Genomic DNA, 16,671 nt, shown 5'->3' on the forward strand with positions numbered 1-16,671 from the left:
CGCTTGAAACTGCCTCTGATCCGACCGTCCCAGAACAAAGTGGCCTCTGATCAGGCAAGTTCCAGACCATTGTCCAGACAAAAGTGCGCTCGAAGCCTTTTCCAGACCATGTAATTCGAGCGCACCGGGAACATGTGTGCGCTCGAAACTCGTCTGATCAGGGGTCACTTCGGTCTGGCCACCTCGACCTGGGAAAAAATCATTTCCGAAGAATTTAGATTCATAACCTCTGATGAGAAGCATTGTCGAAATCATTTGGTCAAACCACAATTCAAAGACAGGCTATACTGTCTAATCAACGCCAAAAATGGGGCTATTTTATGCCTTTCTCTTCAATGAAAGAGGGAATGTAAAATATTCAATTTACAACTAAAACGGTCTCAACTACAATTTGTATAAAAAGTCATAAAATACTCTGCTCGTAGCAAACTTCATCTGTTTATATAACCACTCTGTATTTACTCTCTGCGACAATCTCTGTACACACATTCAATCTATTCTGCACCCCCGCCCCCAAGTGGCCAACCCCCCTCCCAACCCAACCTCCGACACACACCCAGAAGGTGCACGCGTACCATATTAAATCAGTTTCGTGTGCTATTCAGCAAATATTGCCGTGGGGCGTTAGGAGGTCATACAAAAACGGAGGGTCAGAATAGATTCCATAAATCGAAGATAAAATCTTGCTCTGTAGAAAGACAAGGGGATATAATTGCAATTGAGGAGGAGTTCAATTGCAATTAAGGCATCTTTGCAATGGTCCATTTCCTGAACTGGAACTGCTCCTCCGATTCCCAATGTCGAAACTGTTCTTTTTGTTTTGCCCCGTGAAAACTTTACCTGCTGCGCCCTCAGTTGACGCGGAAAGAACTTCGCCCTGGTTTTTGTACACAAAATCGGTCACCAGTATTTCAGATATCTGCTGGAATGCCTGCCAAACACCCTCTCCTGTCTTCGCGCTCCCTGTGAACCCAATTTTTAAAACCCAGATCAAGGCTTATTACAAAGCGAAATAATTGAAGAATTGAGGTAAAAAAAATCACGCAGATTCCGCAAATTTAAGTGCTGTATGTGGTGAAAGTGTTGAATTTCTGTAAATGGTTAGTTTTAATTCGCAATTGAAAGTGGGATGTTCATTTGGAAAAATTTGATCAATAAAGATGTAAAACAAAACCGACTAACGTCGGGCGAATTGCTCTCAAACCACCGGCGAGCCGTTGGCCTCGTAAGTAGCTAGCCAAGGTTCAGTGCGGCTAGCTTTAGTTTAGCTTGATTCGACTCAGCAACTTTTAGTTTTCTAGCTTTGTAAGCAAATAAATCAAACAGAAAACTGATATTTTAAAAATTTGCATAATTATGCCCAGATTTCGCAGTGAATATTTTTAAAACTATTTTTTGTCTCTGGAGTTATATCAAGTAACTCATCTGCAAGACTTGAAAAGCTTCGTTGGCCAGTGATGATCGTTAAACTCAGAAAAAGACAAAAATATTCAAAATATTTGGAAAAATCTTGCTAGAATTTATGATATTAAAATCTTCAAAACCATTTCATTGTCTCGGGAGACTATCCAGTATAGTATCACTGGCTTAAAAAGATCCATAAACTTGAAACTTCATAAAAATTTTCCGAAAATTTGAAAAATTAAGTTTTATCAAAAAATTGCTAAAGCTGTTGTCATTAAAATTCTGGTAACCATTTCATTAACCAGAGAAACTATGAGGCGGTTTATTATAAAACCTCGGAGGAGGTCCCTAGGACCCGGGTGCCGGACAAAATGGTGAAAAACTTAAAAAGAAAAAAACTTGAAAAAATTGCAAACATTTTTAAAAACTGCTGATATTCAAATCCTGAAAAACTTTCTATTACATCTAGAAGCTATGCAGTAATCTATAATAAAACCCTAGAGGAGGTTAAGTGTCTCTTGAGGCTGAAGAAACCTAAAAAATGACAAATTTAAAAAAAAACTTGAAAAAATTGAAAAAAAAGTTGTATAAAAAAAACTGCTAAAATTTGTAAAAAAGTTGAAAACTAATCCATGGCCAAAAAGCATTTTCCAGTAGCTTATTATCAAGCCGTAACAGTGATTCTCTTTTAGGCTGAAAAACCTAAATAATGACAATAAACATCAAGAGGTTGAAAAAATGCAAATTATATTAAAAAGTAATGCTAAAAATCATGGTGTTGAAATCTTGAAAAACCTTCCATTACATTTAGAAACTGTACATTAAACAATTGTGAAACCCTGAAGGAGATTACTCAGCTCTTGAGGCTGCAGAAACTTGAAAACCGACAAAAATTTTCAAAACTTGAAAAAATGCAAGTTTTATTTTTAAAAAATTTGCTAAAGTTTGTCATATAAAAAAATTGAAAGCTATTCCATGGCAAATAAAATATTTTCAGTGACCTAGTATCACACCCTAAGGACGTTTTCTGGTACCTGCAACTGGAAAGACGCGAGTATTGAAAAATAAGTGTAAAAAAATTGAAAAAAATTGCTTGTTTTGTCAAAAAAAATGCTAAAATTCGTAATGTTAAAATGTTGAAACCATTCCACTACCACAAGAAACTAGGCAGTAACCTTTTATAAAACCCTAGAGGAGGTTTCTTTACAACTAGGGCTGAAAAAACTCAACAGTGGGGTGGTGGCAAAAGCGCGGTGGGGGTGGTTGCAATAGGGGGGGGGTCAACATTGGGGTTCAGTCAACAGTGGGGGTGTCTTCCACCTTTAAGAATCGCCCTTCACACCATAAGTATAAGTCTCCAAAACAGTTTGAGCTGAAACGAAGCTGAAAGGCTCTGAGACCACTTAATGCCCGCTAAGCGCTACCAGTTTATCCAGTTTTTGAGGACGAAAAGTCAAAAGCCTCAGACGGAAAATCGGTCAAGCAAAAAATCGCATTAAAAAAGACCGACAGGACTAATATAATTGCTATAAACTTCGTTAGAGAGCAATTAAACAACGTCAAATGACAAGAAGTCGTGATAGACTTTGTGTTCAACTCTGTTTTTGTCCCCACCCACTTTAGTAGGGGTGGAATTATGTGCTCACTTGGGTTTTTTTAGTTCAGTCAATTTTGGTAGATCAAAATATCTGACGCAGAACAATATGACAAGCATGCACAGAAAAAATTATATCTAGAATTTTGTAATGTCGATTTTTTCGAGGAGTTGTTGCTGGAAATAGTCGTAAGAATTCACTAATTTTCAACATTTCATGCATAATTCAGTACTTTTGCTAAATTTTGTTTCTTGAAAAACATATGTTAAAAATTGCAAGATAATGCTGCTTTTTTAACTAAGAGAAAAAGCTGCTGAACTGTTTGGTTTGCCTCTTTTCCGAAACGATTTGACCAGTTGGCATTTAATTAGGTTCTCCTGCTTCTTTTTCGAAGAAAGCATAATTTGATTCACAATTTAAATATGTTCTAAATTCCATTAATGACTGCAAACATTATTGGCAAGATTAATGTTTCTGTTTCTGCCCAGTTATTTTTTCTCTTTTAATATTTTGCATTCTTGTGCAAAAACGTTTATATGTTTTCTAATAGTGTTTAAATTTCTCTGGTTGATTGTTATTCTTTTTGAAATGCGCTAAAATTGTTTCAATTGTGAATGTTTGGGTTGCGCAGAGTAACTTCAGATACAGAAACAAATTGATGGAGTTGCTGATACGTCATATAAACATATTTAATTTAATTGATGTTTTTGTTCCAATTGCCCGTTTTTTTGCTCGTGATTCTGTATTATTAACCGCCTTGAATAAATACCAACCTTTTCGTGACCTTGAAATGGTTTAGAGGAACCATAATTGACTTTATTATCAATACAATAATCGCGTGAACACATAGGGCGGCAAGTTTTGGAGGCATCACTGAGCAGCATGTGTTAACAGTACTACCAAAGAGCACGGTTAAGCGGTTGCCTAATTGGAGTAAATGAACGAAAAAGTGTGCTCTAAGGTCATTGACCTTTTAGCGTATTTAAAAGGTCATTGGCCAAAACATGTAAAAAGAGGTTATTGACCAAAAAGTGTTGCCAAAAGGCTTCGACCCAAAATGTTGCTAAGAGGTCCTGTCATCTACCAGAAAAATGATTTGCAAAAAAGCCTGTTGCCGAAATGTCTTCGTTACAGAAAAAGACAATAATCAGTGTTTCAATAAACAAAAAAAGTGTCGAAAAAATAATTGGCCGATTACTTGTTCAGAAAAGGGTCTGTGAACAAAAACTGCTTCAGAAAACGGTCTGTGACCGAAAAACTTTTGATACTCAAAAAGTGAGTGAGCCAAGACAAAGAGAGTATCTGACCAAAAAATTATTGTTTATCGTAATTCATTTTCAAAAAAATGTTGACGATAAAAAAGTTGTCTTGAAAATTGTGAATCCTTGTCATTCATCGAACACAAGGATTAAAAGGGGGATGATGGAAATTTGTTTTGTCAAAATTTCACTGTACGAAAGCTTTTAATACGGAAGAATTCAGCGAATGATATTTGTGATGTGTAAAAAACGCAAAAGGTGTCGATGCAAGAACCAAAATTAGGTGCAAAATATTATATATGACAAAACTGAGGTCTTGAAATAAAAACAATTTTTTTAGCGCTAAGTCAAGGACTTTTTCAAATTAAGGGCTGCTACTTATAAATTATTGCATACAGAACATGAAAGGTATATAATTTTCAACGTTCAATTTTTTTGAGGAAAATATTGTTGTTGGCGTTAGCCAGCTCTTTAACTCAGTTATTTGATTGCTGACTTCGTAAAAGCAGTCGCAAAGGCTTGACAATGATTGCTTTTTATCAGCACGTTACTCGTTTTGAGGCACAACTATCGTGTTCCCATTAGCACATTCATCTTTTTTTATGAGAACCGGAGATCATAGCCTCACTTAGGATCTGTTTTCTCTTTTCGTTTGAACTATTTTAACTCTCCCTCATTTCACTTTTTTATCTTTATTTTTTCTGTTGTGCAATCTTCTATTTCTGCCTTTCAACTGTTTTTTCTATCTGACATCTTTTCGCACTCAAGTTGTTAATTTTGCTTTTTGCGCTTGCTCACTATCTCGCTCTTGTTGTACTTTCTGTCTCATAATTTTGTCTTCTTTCTTTTTGTTTTTGCTGTCCCACTTCCTTCATTCTATCGCTTTTGTTTTTTTTGCATTTTTCTCACGCTCAATTTATTTTTTCCTCCTCCTCCTCTTGCTCCCTGTCCCTCTATTTTTTCTTTTCTCGGTTGTTTACTATCTTCTTCTGTTCTTTATATTTGTGTTTTTGATTAATTTTTTTGTTTCCTATCGTTTTTCTTACGGTGGGTTCCTGATGATATTCTTGTGGTTTCTGTTGCTTTGTATTCTTTCTATTTTCTCCTCTCTCATCAATTTTGATTTTTCTTTTCCTTTTTAGTTAATTCTCCTTTTGTTGCTTTTTGCTCTTGTTGGCGTTCTCCCGGACTCGTTTTTTCTGTTTTACTTCTCTGCTTTCAACACTTTTTTTGTTCTCTGTCTTTTGGGTTTTGTTTTCATAATTTTAAAACTATTTGCTCTCCGAATCAATATTTCTGCTGCTATCGATCTCTCTCTCCCCCCTCTTTATAACACATTCTATTTGTTTGATATTTCAATGCTCTGTGAGAACGTGTATTACTCTTAACTCGCATAAAACCTTTCTTTGACATATTTGACATATTCCATTTTTTGTTCGTAGTCAAGTAGTTTTGTAAAAAAATTCATTGAAACGATCGCATGTACACCAGTTATCACGAAAAAGATTTCAATGAGAATATCAATTGTTAAAGTTTCAAGATTGGTTGCCGTCAGATAGCCTTAACAGACTTGCTAGTAAGTATTAAAAGGAGTTTAGAAAGCACGCCAACTCATTAATCATTAAAACACTCATTGCACAGTTCAATTTAGAAGAACCTTCCATATTGTTTAAGCAAACCCGTCACACGCCAAAAAAGAAAAATAGAAGTAGCAAAAACGGTATTAAAAATAACAAGTTTGCTCTTTTGAAGCTTACGACGTGAACAAGTGTTAAAAATTGACCGTGAGTCTAAGAACAAAAAAAGCACGATATAGGTTTTGAACGACCATTTGAAGTTTTTTCAATTAAGAAAATAAGACATAGAACTGGCTATCAATGGGTTTGGAAAAATCCTTAAAAGATGCGATAACAAAAAGAGGAAAATTGAAGTCAAATTGGCTTATATGAACAATAGAATCGAGAAAGCGAATTTTAACGCAGAACCAGGGTCGAGGAATTTGGCCAAAATTATGTAAGATCAGCGGCAACTAGCGTTGACAAGTTGGAAATTTCACCGCAATTTTTTTAACATAATTTTGCGTTGAATGCGTTGAATTTACAGACAAAAATTCAACGCATTCAACGCAAAATTATGTAAGAAATGGCGCTGAATTTTCCTATTTGTCAACGCTAGTTGCCGCTGATCTTACATATTTAGCGTTGAATTTAGCGTAAATCTTACATATTAAGCGTAGAAATTAGCGTATATCTTACATAATTAGCGTTGAATTTAGCGTAGATCTTACATATTTTTGCGTTGATTTTAGCGTAGATCTTACATATTTTGCGTTGAATTTAGCGTAGATCTTAAAAATTTTTTGGTGAAATTAGCATTGATCTTATATATTTGGCGCTGAATTTAGCGTAGATCTTACACGTTTTGCGTTGAACTTAGCCGAGATCTTACATAAATTCAACGTATTCAACGCATTTACCATGTGAGGCGTACTGGGGGAAATTTTAATTTTTCAAGTTTTGAAAAAAATTTGAATTCCTATAGCGGTCTGAAATGATTTTTGCACCGTAAGTGAGCACTCAAAGGTTATTTTTTGCTGCCTTCATTTTTCTCAGTTGTGCAGAATAGGGGTCGAAACTATAAAAAAAATTTAATTGTTCGAAAAAAACTTGAGAAAGTTTGAAATCGTAAAATGGTCTGAAATGGATATCGCACTATAAAAGAGCACTAAAAATTTATTTTTTGCTGTTTCATTTTTCTCACCTGTGCAATGTGTAGGGGGTCAAAACAGAGAAAAAATTTATTTTTCGAAAAAAAAATTGAAAAAGTTTTGAAATCGTAAAATGATCTGAAATGGATTCTGCACTATAAAAGATCACTAAAAAGTGATTTTTTGCTGGCTTAACTTTTCTCACCTGTGCAGTATAGGGGGTCGAAACAGTAAAAAATTTATTTTTGAAAACTTGAAAAATTTGAAATTGTAAAATGGTCTTAATTGCAATTTGCACTATAAAAGAGCACTAAAAAGTGATTTTTTGCTGACTTCACTTTTCTCACCTGTGCAGTGCAGGTGGTCGAAACAGAGAAAAAATTTTCGAATAAAAAACAGGGAAAAGTTTTGAAATCGTAAAATGGTCTGAAATGGATTTTGCACTATAAAAGAGCACTAAACTAAAAAGTCGTTTTTTGCTGACTTCGCTTTTCTCACCTGTGAAGTATAGGGGTCGAAACAGTGAAAAAATTCACTTTTTGAAAATGACTTGAAAAACTTTTGAAATCGAATGGAAAAAAATCAACGCTAAATATTTATGATCTACGCCAAAATTCAATGCAAAAAATGTAAGATTGGCGTTGAATGCGTTGAATTTATGTAAGATCTACTCTAAAATTCAACGCTAAATAAGTAAGATTGACGCTGAATGCGTTGAATTTATGTACGATCTACGCTAAATTCAACATTAAATATGTAAAAAAAATCTACGCAAAAACTCAACGCTAAATATGAAAGATCTACGCCAAAATTAAACGCAAAATTTGTAAGATCGGCGTTGAATGCGTTGAAGTTATGTAAGATCTACTCTAAAATTCAACGCTAAATATGTAAGATTGGCGCTGAATGCATTGAATTTTTGTAAGATCTACGCTTAATTCAACGCTAAATATGTAAGTTCTACGCTAAATTCAACGCTAAATATGTAAGATCTACGCTAAAATTCAACGCTAAATATGTAAGATCTACGCCAAAATTCAACGCAAAATAGGTAAGATTTGCGCTGAATGCGTTGAATTTATGTAAGATCTACGCTAAATTCGACGCTAAATATGTAAGATCTACGCCAAAATTCAACGCAAAATAAGTAAGATTTGCGTTGAATGCGTTGAATTTATGTAAGATCTACGCTAAATTCAACGCTAAATATGTAAGATCTACGCGAAATTCAACGCTAAATATGTAAGATCTACGCTAATATTCAACGCTAAATATGTAGGATCTACGCCAAAGTTCAACGCAAAATTATGTAAGATTGGCGTTGAATGCGTTGAATTTATGTAAGATCTACGCTCAAGTGTAGATCTTACTTAAATTCAACGCATTCAACGCCAATATTACATAATTTTGCGTTTTTTAGCGTTGACACCTCGGCCCGGGAAACTACTTTCTCACTCTACATTTAAGTAAGCGTGAGAAAATTTTGCGCTGCAAAACCAATGCTTTTTCTCCGTTCCGCTCACTAATTCAGCGTGACCACAACCATCACCCAATTTCAATTCAAAAATAATAGTGTGGGCAGACTTTAATAAAAAATGGTGCCCTAATACAATTCAAGCTCTTTCAATAGTAAGAAAACTAGGCTCCCCTAATACAACTATGCTCAGCTCACATCTTCTCAGCTATTAGTGAAATTTTTGATTGTTTTTTGTTAAATTTTGATTGTTTTTCTGGTACTTGAATATATGAGCAATAATTTGTTTATTTTGAATAATACACGGTTTAACTTTTTGAACAACGTCATACGCTATTTACTTTGGGGTTTCAATATATCATCCGTTTAGACGACTATGACGTCATTGGGTTTCAGAACAAAGTAGCAACTCTTTTTCCCACTTCTCCCACTTCTCATGTTCTTTTTACTTTCCCACTTCTCATGTTCTTTTTCCCACTTCTCATGTGTTTTTCCCCACTTCTCATGTTCTTTTTACTTTCATCACAGAGGTATACATAAAAGCTGATTTTCTGTTTGTTGTATACTTTCATCTATTAAAACATTTGATCAAGGATCTTTCATTCTTTGAAGAGTTTGATGATAATATGCTGAAGACGATTTCTTGACGTTGCGTTCATTAAGTTCTATGGATACATGTCAGTTCGGAAAGTTCATCGCTTTTTAATTTTCAGACTTTGATTGAAACTTTATTTGGTTCCAAAAAGTTTGTAGATGGGAGGGGGTTGGGTCATTATGTGCGAACGCACTTTTCCGATCATCCTTGATTACTTAACAACCTTGTAGATGTCTTGAATAAATGTTTGAGATAATCTTTTCTAACGCGCAAAAATAGGGAACCAAACACATCCAGACAACCCTGACTTTCTCTGACTATACAAGCACGGTTAATTTCCTCTGAAAATGGTAAGATGGGCACTTGAGGTGATCAGAGGTCATTTTGTTGTGTAATCTAAACCTAGGAGTGTCTTCATACCTTCGAAATAGTCGGCATCGATGGATTTAGAGATTGCCAGTGCCTCTCTTCTCTCTATCTCTCTCACTCCCATGTCACACTTGTTCCCAATTATCACCAGTCGAGGGAAGTCTGTCACCTCCTCTATCCTCTCAATCCACTCGTGCAAATTTGCAAACGTCGCCCTACACAGTTCACAACACTCCACTGTCAATCTCAAATAACTTATTGAAAAAGTTTCGAGAAAGTGGTCATTTTGAGTTGAAATTTTGCGAAATATGCGCTGAATAGAAGCGGCGGGAGGGGTGGGGGTAAATCAGCGGTGAAAAATGTTCGGAAAGAGTGCGCTGAGTTATTGTTAAATTTTTGCTGAATTATTGTTGAATTTTTGAAAGGCTCCTATGTTTTTGAAAGGCTATGTTAGGCTCCTAAACAGCAATGGTCAGCGGTTTTTAGCGCTTTTTCCGTAAAAATTAGCTCTGCATTGGAGCTGACACCGCGACCCGAGCGTTGCTTACGCGCAGCTATTTCACAGCTGTTTTCAGCTGTTTTCGGAAAACGATTTAAAAGTTAGATGCAAAAAATGAGCGTTTCTAGGCATAAACTGGCTTCAGAGAACCTAAAGACTTTAATCATATAGATAGATTATTTTTTCAGCTCGCACCGAATTTCGCAAAAAATCATACATCTTTTTCTTCAATGTAGGTTTTCATTTTTATAAAGTATCACTTATGTGATTCTCCCGCATCACTTTGTGATCCCTCAAAAGACCCTGACATGCGTTTTCCAATTCAGGGTCCTTGGGCGCGTCACAAATTAATGCCGGGAAATTACATAAATGATACCATATCAATAATGTTGAAAACCTAAATTGAAGAATAAAAGATGTATGATTCTTGTTTATCATACTAAGATCATACTAGACACTGACAACCGTTTTGAATTTCAGGGTTTTTGGCGGATCACAAAGTGATGCCTGAAAATCACATGAGTAATATCATCGCAATAAAAAAAACCTAAATTGAAGAAAAAAAGATGTACTATTATTGGTAATCATGCCAGGACCCTATGTTAATTCTTTGGTTTCATACTAGGATGGTACTAAGAATTCAAGAATGAACAGTGTGAAACTATATATGATTGTTGTGTGAAATCCCGGCAGCGGTGTTCTGACATATGTCAAACATTAATTGATTTGTGGAAGAACTTCTGAGTACTTCAGACCCGAATTAGACAGCATTTTGTTTTTGTTTCAAGGACTTTTTGCTATCTCTTATGCGCTAACTATGTACTATTTAGGAATGTTCTGTATTGTTTCATACGTCATAGGGAAATTTAGTCAGTCGTGTTCTAGTTTTAGATAACTACGGAACATTTTTGAGCAGTAATTAATTTTTTTTAACTAGTTCTATTATTTTCGATTTTTGTTGGATGTAATTGTCAAACTTTTTCTCAGGAAACTGGTATAAATCAAGCTAAGTTTTAAATTGCTATTCATTTTTTCTGTGGGTTTCTGACGTTTGTTTTCTATTTCCAAATTGTCTTCTTGCTGAAAATTTGAACCCTGTATTGCAATTAATTACAGATTTCATTTCAAGAAAGGTTTCTTTGACGTTTTTTTTTGTTTGGAGCACTATTTTTAAATATGCGTACTACCATTTTTGTGATCAGTGATAATTGCCATCATTGGATGTGCCAAAATAGTTTTTAATTTTAGTTGTTCAAAACCTTAATCTATCAAAAACAAGTTAGCATGTGCGTGAACCAAGTTTTTGTGCTTGAATTCACACAAAGATTTGTGAGTGAATTCAAACGGTAAAGTTAATTTTCGGGAAAACTTTTTCACGCCCCAATTGATGACACGTTCTTTTAATAGTTTTTTTTTCGAGCATCAACAAACTTTTTTACAACCTTGAACAATAGCAAAACACATTTCTGATAAACTGATAAACAGGCCACCTTGTAAGACAACTGAAAAAAATTTTGACTCTGGAAACACAACCAGGGAACACAACAAATTACCAGGGAACTAAGAAAACTGATAAACAGGCCACCTTGTAAGACAACAGAAAAAAATTGACTCTGGAAACACAACCAGGGAACACAACAAATTTTTCGAAACTAAAAAATTGCAAAGTTTGTTCAAATATATTTTTGAAGTTAATATTTTCAAAACAGATCTCTTTTACTTCAAACATATGAATTGGAATAGGTCAGAATGTAAGCCAAAATACACCTGCTGGTCTCCTTCAGATAACAAGAAACAACCATAAAAACTTTTCAAAATTTTTAAAAGTTTATCTCTTAGTTGTATAAATCCCTATAACAGAAATTAATAATTTAAAAGTGAAACTTGCACCAAAAAATTTCACTTTTGAAAAAATGTTTTGGCTGTTATATCCTTAAATCTGATTGCTTCTACTTCAAAGCTATGAATTGGGGAAGCCAATGAAGATATGTGGGTCGACAAAGATCCGTTTATACAATTTCAAAAACAAGTAAAAAATATTTTAATAAATTATTTTTTAAAAAACGGGAAGAATTTATTTTAAAAATTTGTGAGCAAAAAGAGATAATTTTTAAATCTTAAAAACTAGAAAAGGACAAAAGTAGCGAAACTTCAGAGAAATCGAAGAAGTTGCACCATATAATAGCTGCACTTTTTGAGAAAAAACATCCAGTATCCAAGTTCTATTTCAGGAAAGTCAATAGGCAAGCAAGTGGAGTCTACCACTGAGGGCTCCAGAAAACCGACCCAAAAAACAGTCAAACGATTTGGTAAAGTAAAAATTGTAACACAAGTTTGTTTTAAGCGTGTAGAACTATCAATACACTTTTATAACAGACTCCATTTTTTCAACGTCTCAGTCAATGCTTTGCGGCTCATAAAATTGTTTTTGGAAGAAACAGTTTTGAACTGTTTTTCTCCAAATTGTTAAAAAATGAGATTTTCAAATGGTTTGAATATAGTTTAAAGTGATAACGCTAAAAGTTGCAATTCAAGCGCTTTAATATGGTACCAATCATATTTCTAGAAGACTTAGAAAGTTCTCAGATTTGCCCTAGAGGAAAAAAGCAAGCATCGCATAAATATTCCTCCATTTCTAAAGAAACGTTGGAACAAAAACCGTTCATTATTTATATACTATCACTTTCGGCGTTAAATAGTGACCCAGTAAAAAACACACGAATCTGATAGAAAAAATTCACCGTTAAATTAACTGCAAACCTTGCGCGAATTCTCCGTTTGCATTTTTTCCTCAAACATGCTGTAAAAAATTTGGTGAATGCAGTGCAAAAAACTTTCACTGCATTGAAAAATCAAATTTAAAATAAGATAATAGTCAAATTGGGGAAAGTAAATTAAAATGAAACTAACCTTTTTGAGACATCGTACATGAGGATGGCTGCATCTGCATTGCGGAAGTATGACTGGGGGAGGGAGCGGAACTTTTCCTGCCCGGCTGTGTCCCAGCACTGCAATTCCACCCCCACACTTTTCCCACTCCCCACCCTCCCTCTGGGACTGACTCGAAACTTGTGTCGGAAGAAAGACATGCCTACAAACACAAACGTCATTACAAGCCCGCTCTCTTACCAATATATTTTTAATTAATATTGCGCTAATTTGTGGAGTTTCATGATATATGAAGAAGACGCGTTGTATAATTACCAAAGAGTAAAAAGTTCCTTTGTTGACGTTTCCCACTGTAAGGCCCTTTCTATATTAAGATACATTATGTGGAATCAAAGAGGTGAAATGTATTGACAGGTGATTTTCGAACTATCCTGTTGCCAACCCTACACGAGAGGCTAAGCAGATGAAATCTCGCTAACATATTGAAAAACTTTCAAATTCGGAGTAAGCGATTAGCCCATGTATTAATACAGGATGTAAATATTACTTTTAGGGCAAATTCTTATTTTGAATTCCATGCTCTGCGGAGCAATGACCAATTTGAGAAGTTGAACCTATGAAAATACAAATAAAGACGAGGTGAGGGGAATGGTCATTTCCTTACCTTAATTATATGTTAAAAAACTCAGGTATAGCACGTGCGTGGTTAGCTCCTAAAACAAAATCAAGAATACAAAAAGAGAAAATTATCAAAGATTAGGTTTATACTGTGTTTTTGCGTCCTGTATGTTACTTGTTGTCTAACTGGAAGTGTTTTTTGAGACTATTGGGTCAAAACACAGAATACCAGTCCGCCAGTGAGATTCCTGTTTTGATAGTATTTGGATGCTCTATTGGTTGTTTATCAGCAAAGTTACGAGCAAAGTCGCCCCATTCACGTTTTTGATATTCAGTAAGATAGAATTAACAAAAGTTATAGTTCCTGTGTTCAGCCACCCCACTTCAGTTACTGATATTGAACAGTGGAAAAATTATATAACAGTCGAGAAATCGAAGATAATTCAAGATCATTGCAGAAAAACTTACAAATTGTAACCTTTGAATTTAATTCTTATTTGAAAGAAGCATTTCTTCCCATCAGCAACGAATTTGAAGATCTATTGGTATACAAAACGCTGCTTTTTTATTTGGAAAATAAGAACGGGAAATGGAAAAGACAAAAAGTAACAAAATGAAAGACTCCTCAATTGAATATAAAGAATGTACAACTGTATATAGTTCTTGCTTTGGTGAAAGCAGTGTCTTATTACACACTTTAAGTGACTGTTTTTGCGTCCTGTATGTTACTTGTTGACTAACTGGAAGTGTTTTTGAGTCCATTGGGTCAAGACGAAGAATTCCTGTCCCCCGGTGATATTCCTGTTTTGATAGTATTTGGTTGCTCTTGTGGTTATTTATAGGAGCAAAGACGCCCCTCACGTTTTTGATCTTCAGTAAGAATAATTTAACATAAGTTATATTGACTATATTCAGCCATTCCACTTCAGTTTCCGATCTTTAACAGCGGAAAATATATATAACAGTCGACAAATCAAAGATAATGCCAGATCACTGAAAAAAACTTACAAAATGCAAACTTTGAATTTGATTTTTATTTGAAAGAAGCCTTTTTTGCTATCAGCAACGAATTTGAAGATCTATTATTATTGGGAAAATAAGATAGGGAAATGAGGAAGACAAAAAGTAACAAAAATGAAGGCCTCCTCAATTGAATAAAATGAAAGTACGAAAGTATATAGTTCTTGCTTTGGTGAAAGCAGTGTCTTATCAGACATTTTAACTGAAGGAAACAAATATTCTGGGTTAACACAGTCAATGAGCAACTTGAAAGCTGATGGACTTAACCCCTGTTTTCATGTTCCTGTTGTTACTGTACTGTTTTATCTTGATAAAAAAGACAAAATTTTAAAAACACTTACGGAAGGCAACAAAAAGTACAAAACTAAGATCAGTTATGCAAGTTGGGGACCCCATTTTGATGAGGTGGTGTGCTCACAAATCGTATGTGCATACGCTCAATTTCGCTCGGTAATGTCAAACACAGAAAAGATCCCCTGATATACCAGTCTGCATTGACGAAATAGTTTTGACTGGCAAAACAGAAACAATTTCAGCTAGCACAGAGGGCTGTGTTGGTGCATTAATCGAGATTCCTATTGAACTGCCAGACTTGGAAATAAACTGCGAGAAGCAGATCCCAACACTAAGTTTAATACCTTCAAAAGATCGACTCTGTTGTTGGGACGTTTTTATCAAATCTATCGATGGGTGTGTCCAACAGCCAAACTGCGCAGGAAACTGGAAGAAGCTTTTGCCATTAATGAATGCATATTACGAACATCTGATAGGGGTCAAAATAAAAAGCAACAAAATCGGAAAGACTTATTTTGTCGAAATGTTGGAGCGCTGGAAAGCGGAAGACTACGATGAACATTGTAATTAAGCTAAACCGATGAAGCAATCTAGAAAAACATTTAAGAAAACCATAGAAGCTTTTGCAGCTCCTGCTAATGCACTGTGCCTCCAAGGTCAATTCGGGAGAGCAGCAAATACGATCTCATTCAATGGAGGATGGGGCAGCACAAGATAATATCCAAATATTTAGAGAGCTGGAAACTCTACACCCTTTTGTAGAATGACTTTGGCTGCAATTTCGAATTTACAGCCCCCAGCCGTATCAGTTTGGTGAGCCAACTGTTTTGTTCAAATGATAACGTTTCCCAATTTCTCAGCTGCTGTCCCTTATAAAATGTACCCTAAACACCTTTTGCACGCAGTTAATTGCACAGCTTCTGATCAATCTAATTATTCTATTACAAGCATAAGAAAGCTAGTTAGTTGGGTAAGTAGAAGTTAACTCACTGTTGCAGTGGCACCATTTTTGTGCAGTACTTCGTTAACTGCTTTAAGGAAATTAAAACGGAGTATGCGTCTTATAGCTGTGGGCGAGGTGTTGCGAAGCTTGGCTGCAAATTGTATAGCCAAACAATCACAATCGGAGTCGGTCGAACTGTTCTCGTCTAAACAATTTGGTGTAGGATTAAAAAAGTGGAGCTGAGGGTATCATAGACGCAATCAAAATTACATTTGAGAACTTGCAGACTCCGAAAAATGCAGGAATATTACAGATCGAATTTGAAAACATCTTTAATTCTATTGAAAAGAAAACTTGCATCATTTGCAAAATTTTGCTGCTCAGAGCACATTTACTTTCATCGCAGCAACAAATCTGTAGCTGGTTAATCCGAAGTGCAATAACCAGATTCATTGGGCCCAGTGTTGTTTCAGCTGACCTTGTGGCCCATAATAGAAGAGATTGGATAAAAAAACCCAATCTTACCCTTTACTCTGGTACCTTGACGATGGTATTATTGCTGGAAGAGAGACCAAACTTGACAAAACTCTAGATATTCTGGCTGTTTTAGTCAAAACTTGCGGCTTAGATCTTTGAAAAAAATTGTGATGTGGTTTCAAAAATTGTGATGTGTGGTGTGAGGGACTTGAACTAAAGGGGGCTGCGATTGGATCCCCGAATTTGCTTCCTCGATACATAAGCGTGTTGAAAAGATCGAAAAATTACTGGAGAACCTTGACTTGAAAAACAAAGTGCTCTTGGCATTCTACATTCTACGTAGTTGCTTGGGTGCACCAAAAATGGTGTATTCACTTTTAAAAATTTCAAGAATCTGACCCGCTTCAAAGGACACCTTTCAATAAAATACTAGGTACAATCATGTCCAATGGCTCATGACACCAAGCTTGTTTGCCAATCAATAACACTGGAACTGTAGTCAGACGACCGTCTGATCTGATAAAGGCA

The 16,671-nt window shown here is 35.3% G+C and overlaps 1 protein-coding gene across 2 annotated transcripts in view; it reads right to left on the reverse strand.

The window, feature by feature from the left end:
• Positions 1–345: 345 nt before the first annotated feature.
• Positions 346–16,671, reverse strand: part of LOC142341861 (uncharacterized) — a 62,297-nt gene continuing 45,971 nt past the window's right edge. For both annotated transcript variants that reach the window (XM_075393129.1, XM_075393130.1), the window contains 3 exons: positions 12,813–12,993; positions 9,455–9,618; positions 346–963 (listed from right to left, as the gene is read on the reverse strand). In XM_075393129.1, coding sequence (XP_075249244.1) covers positions 731–963; positions 9,455–9,618; positions 12,813–12,993 — 578 coding nt within the window. In that variant the 3' untranslated portion in view covers positions 346–730. The remainder of the gene's footprint in view (positions 964–9,454; positions 9,619–12,812; positions 12,994–16,671) is intronic.

The sequence above is a fragment of the Convolutriloba macropyga genome, chromosome 6, assembly GCF_964194025.1.
Source record: "Convolutriloba macropyga chromosome 6, txConMacr16.3, whole genome shotgun sequence".
Taxonomy (NCBI): Eukaryota; Metazoa; Xenacoelomorpha; order Acoela; family Convolutidae; genus Convolutriloba; species Convolutriloba macropyga.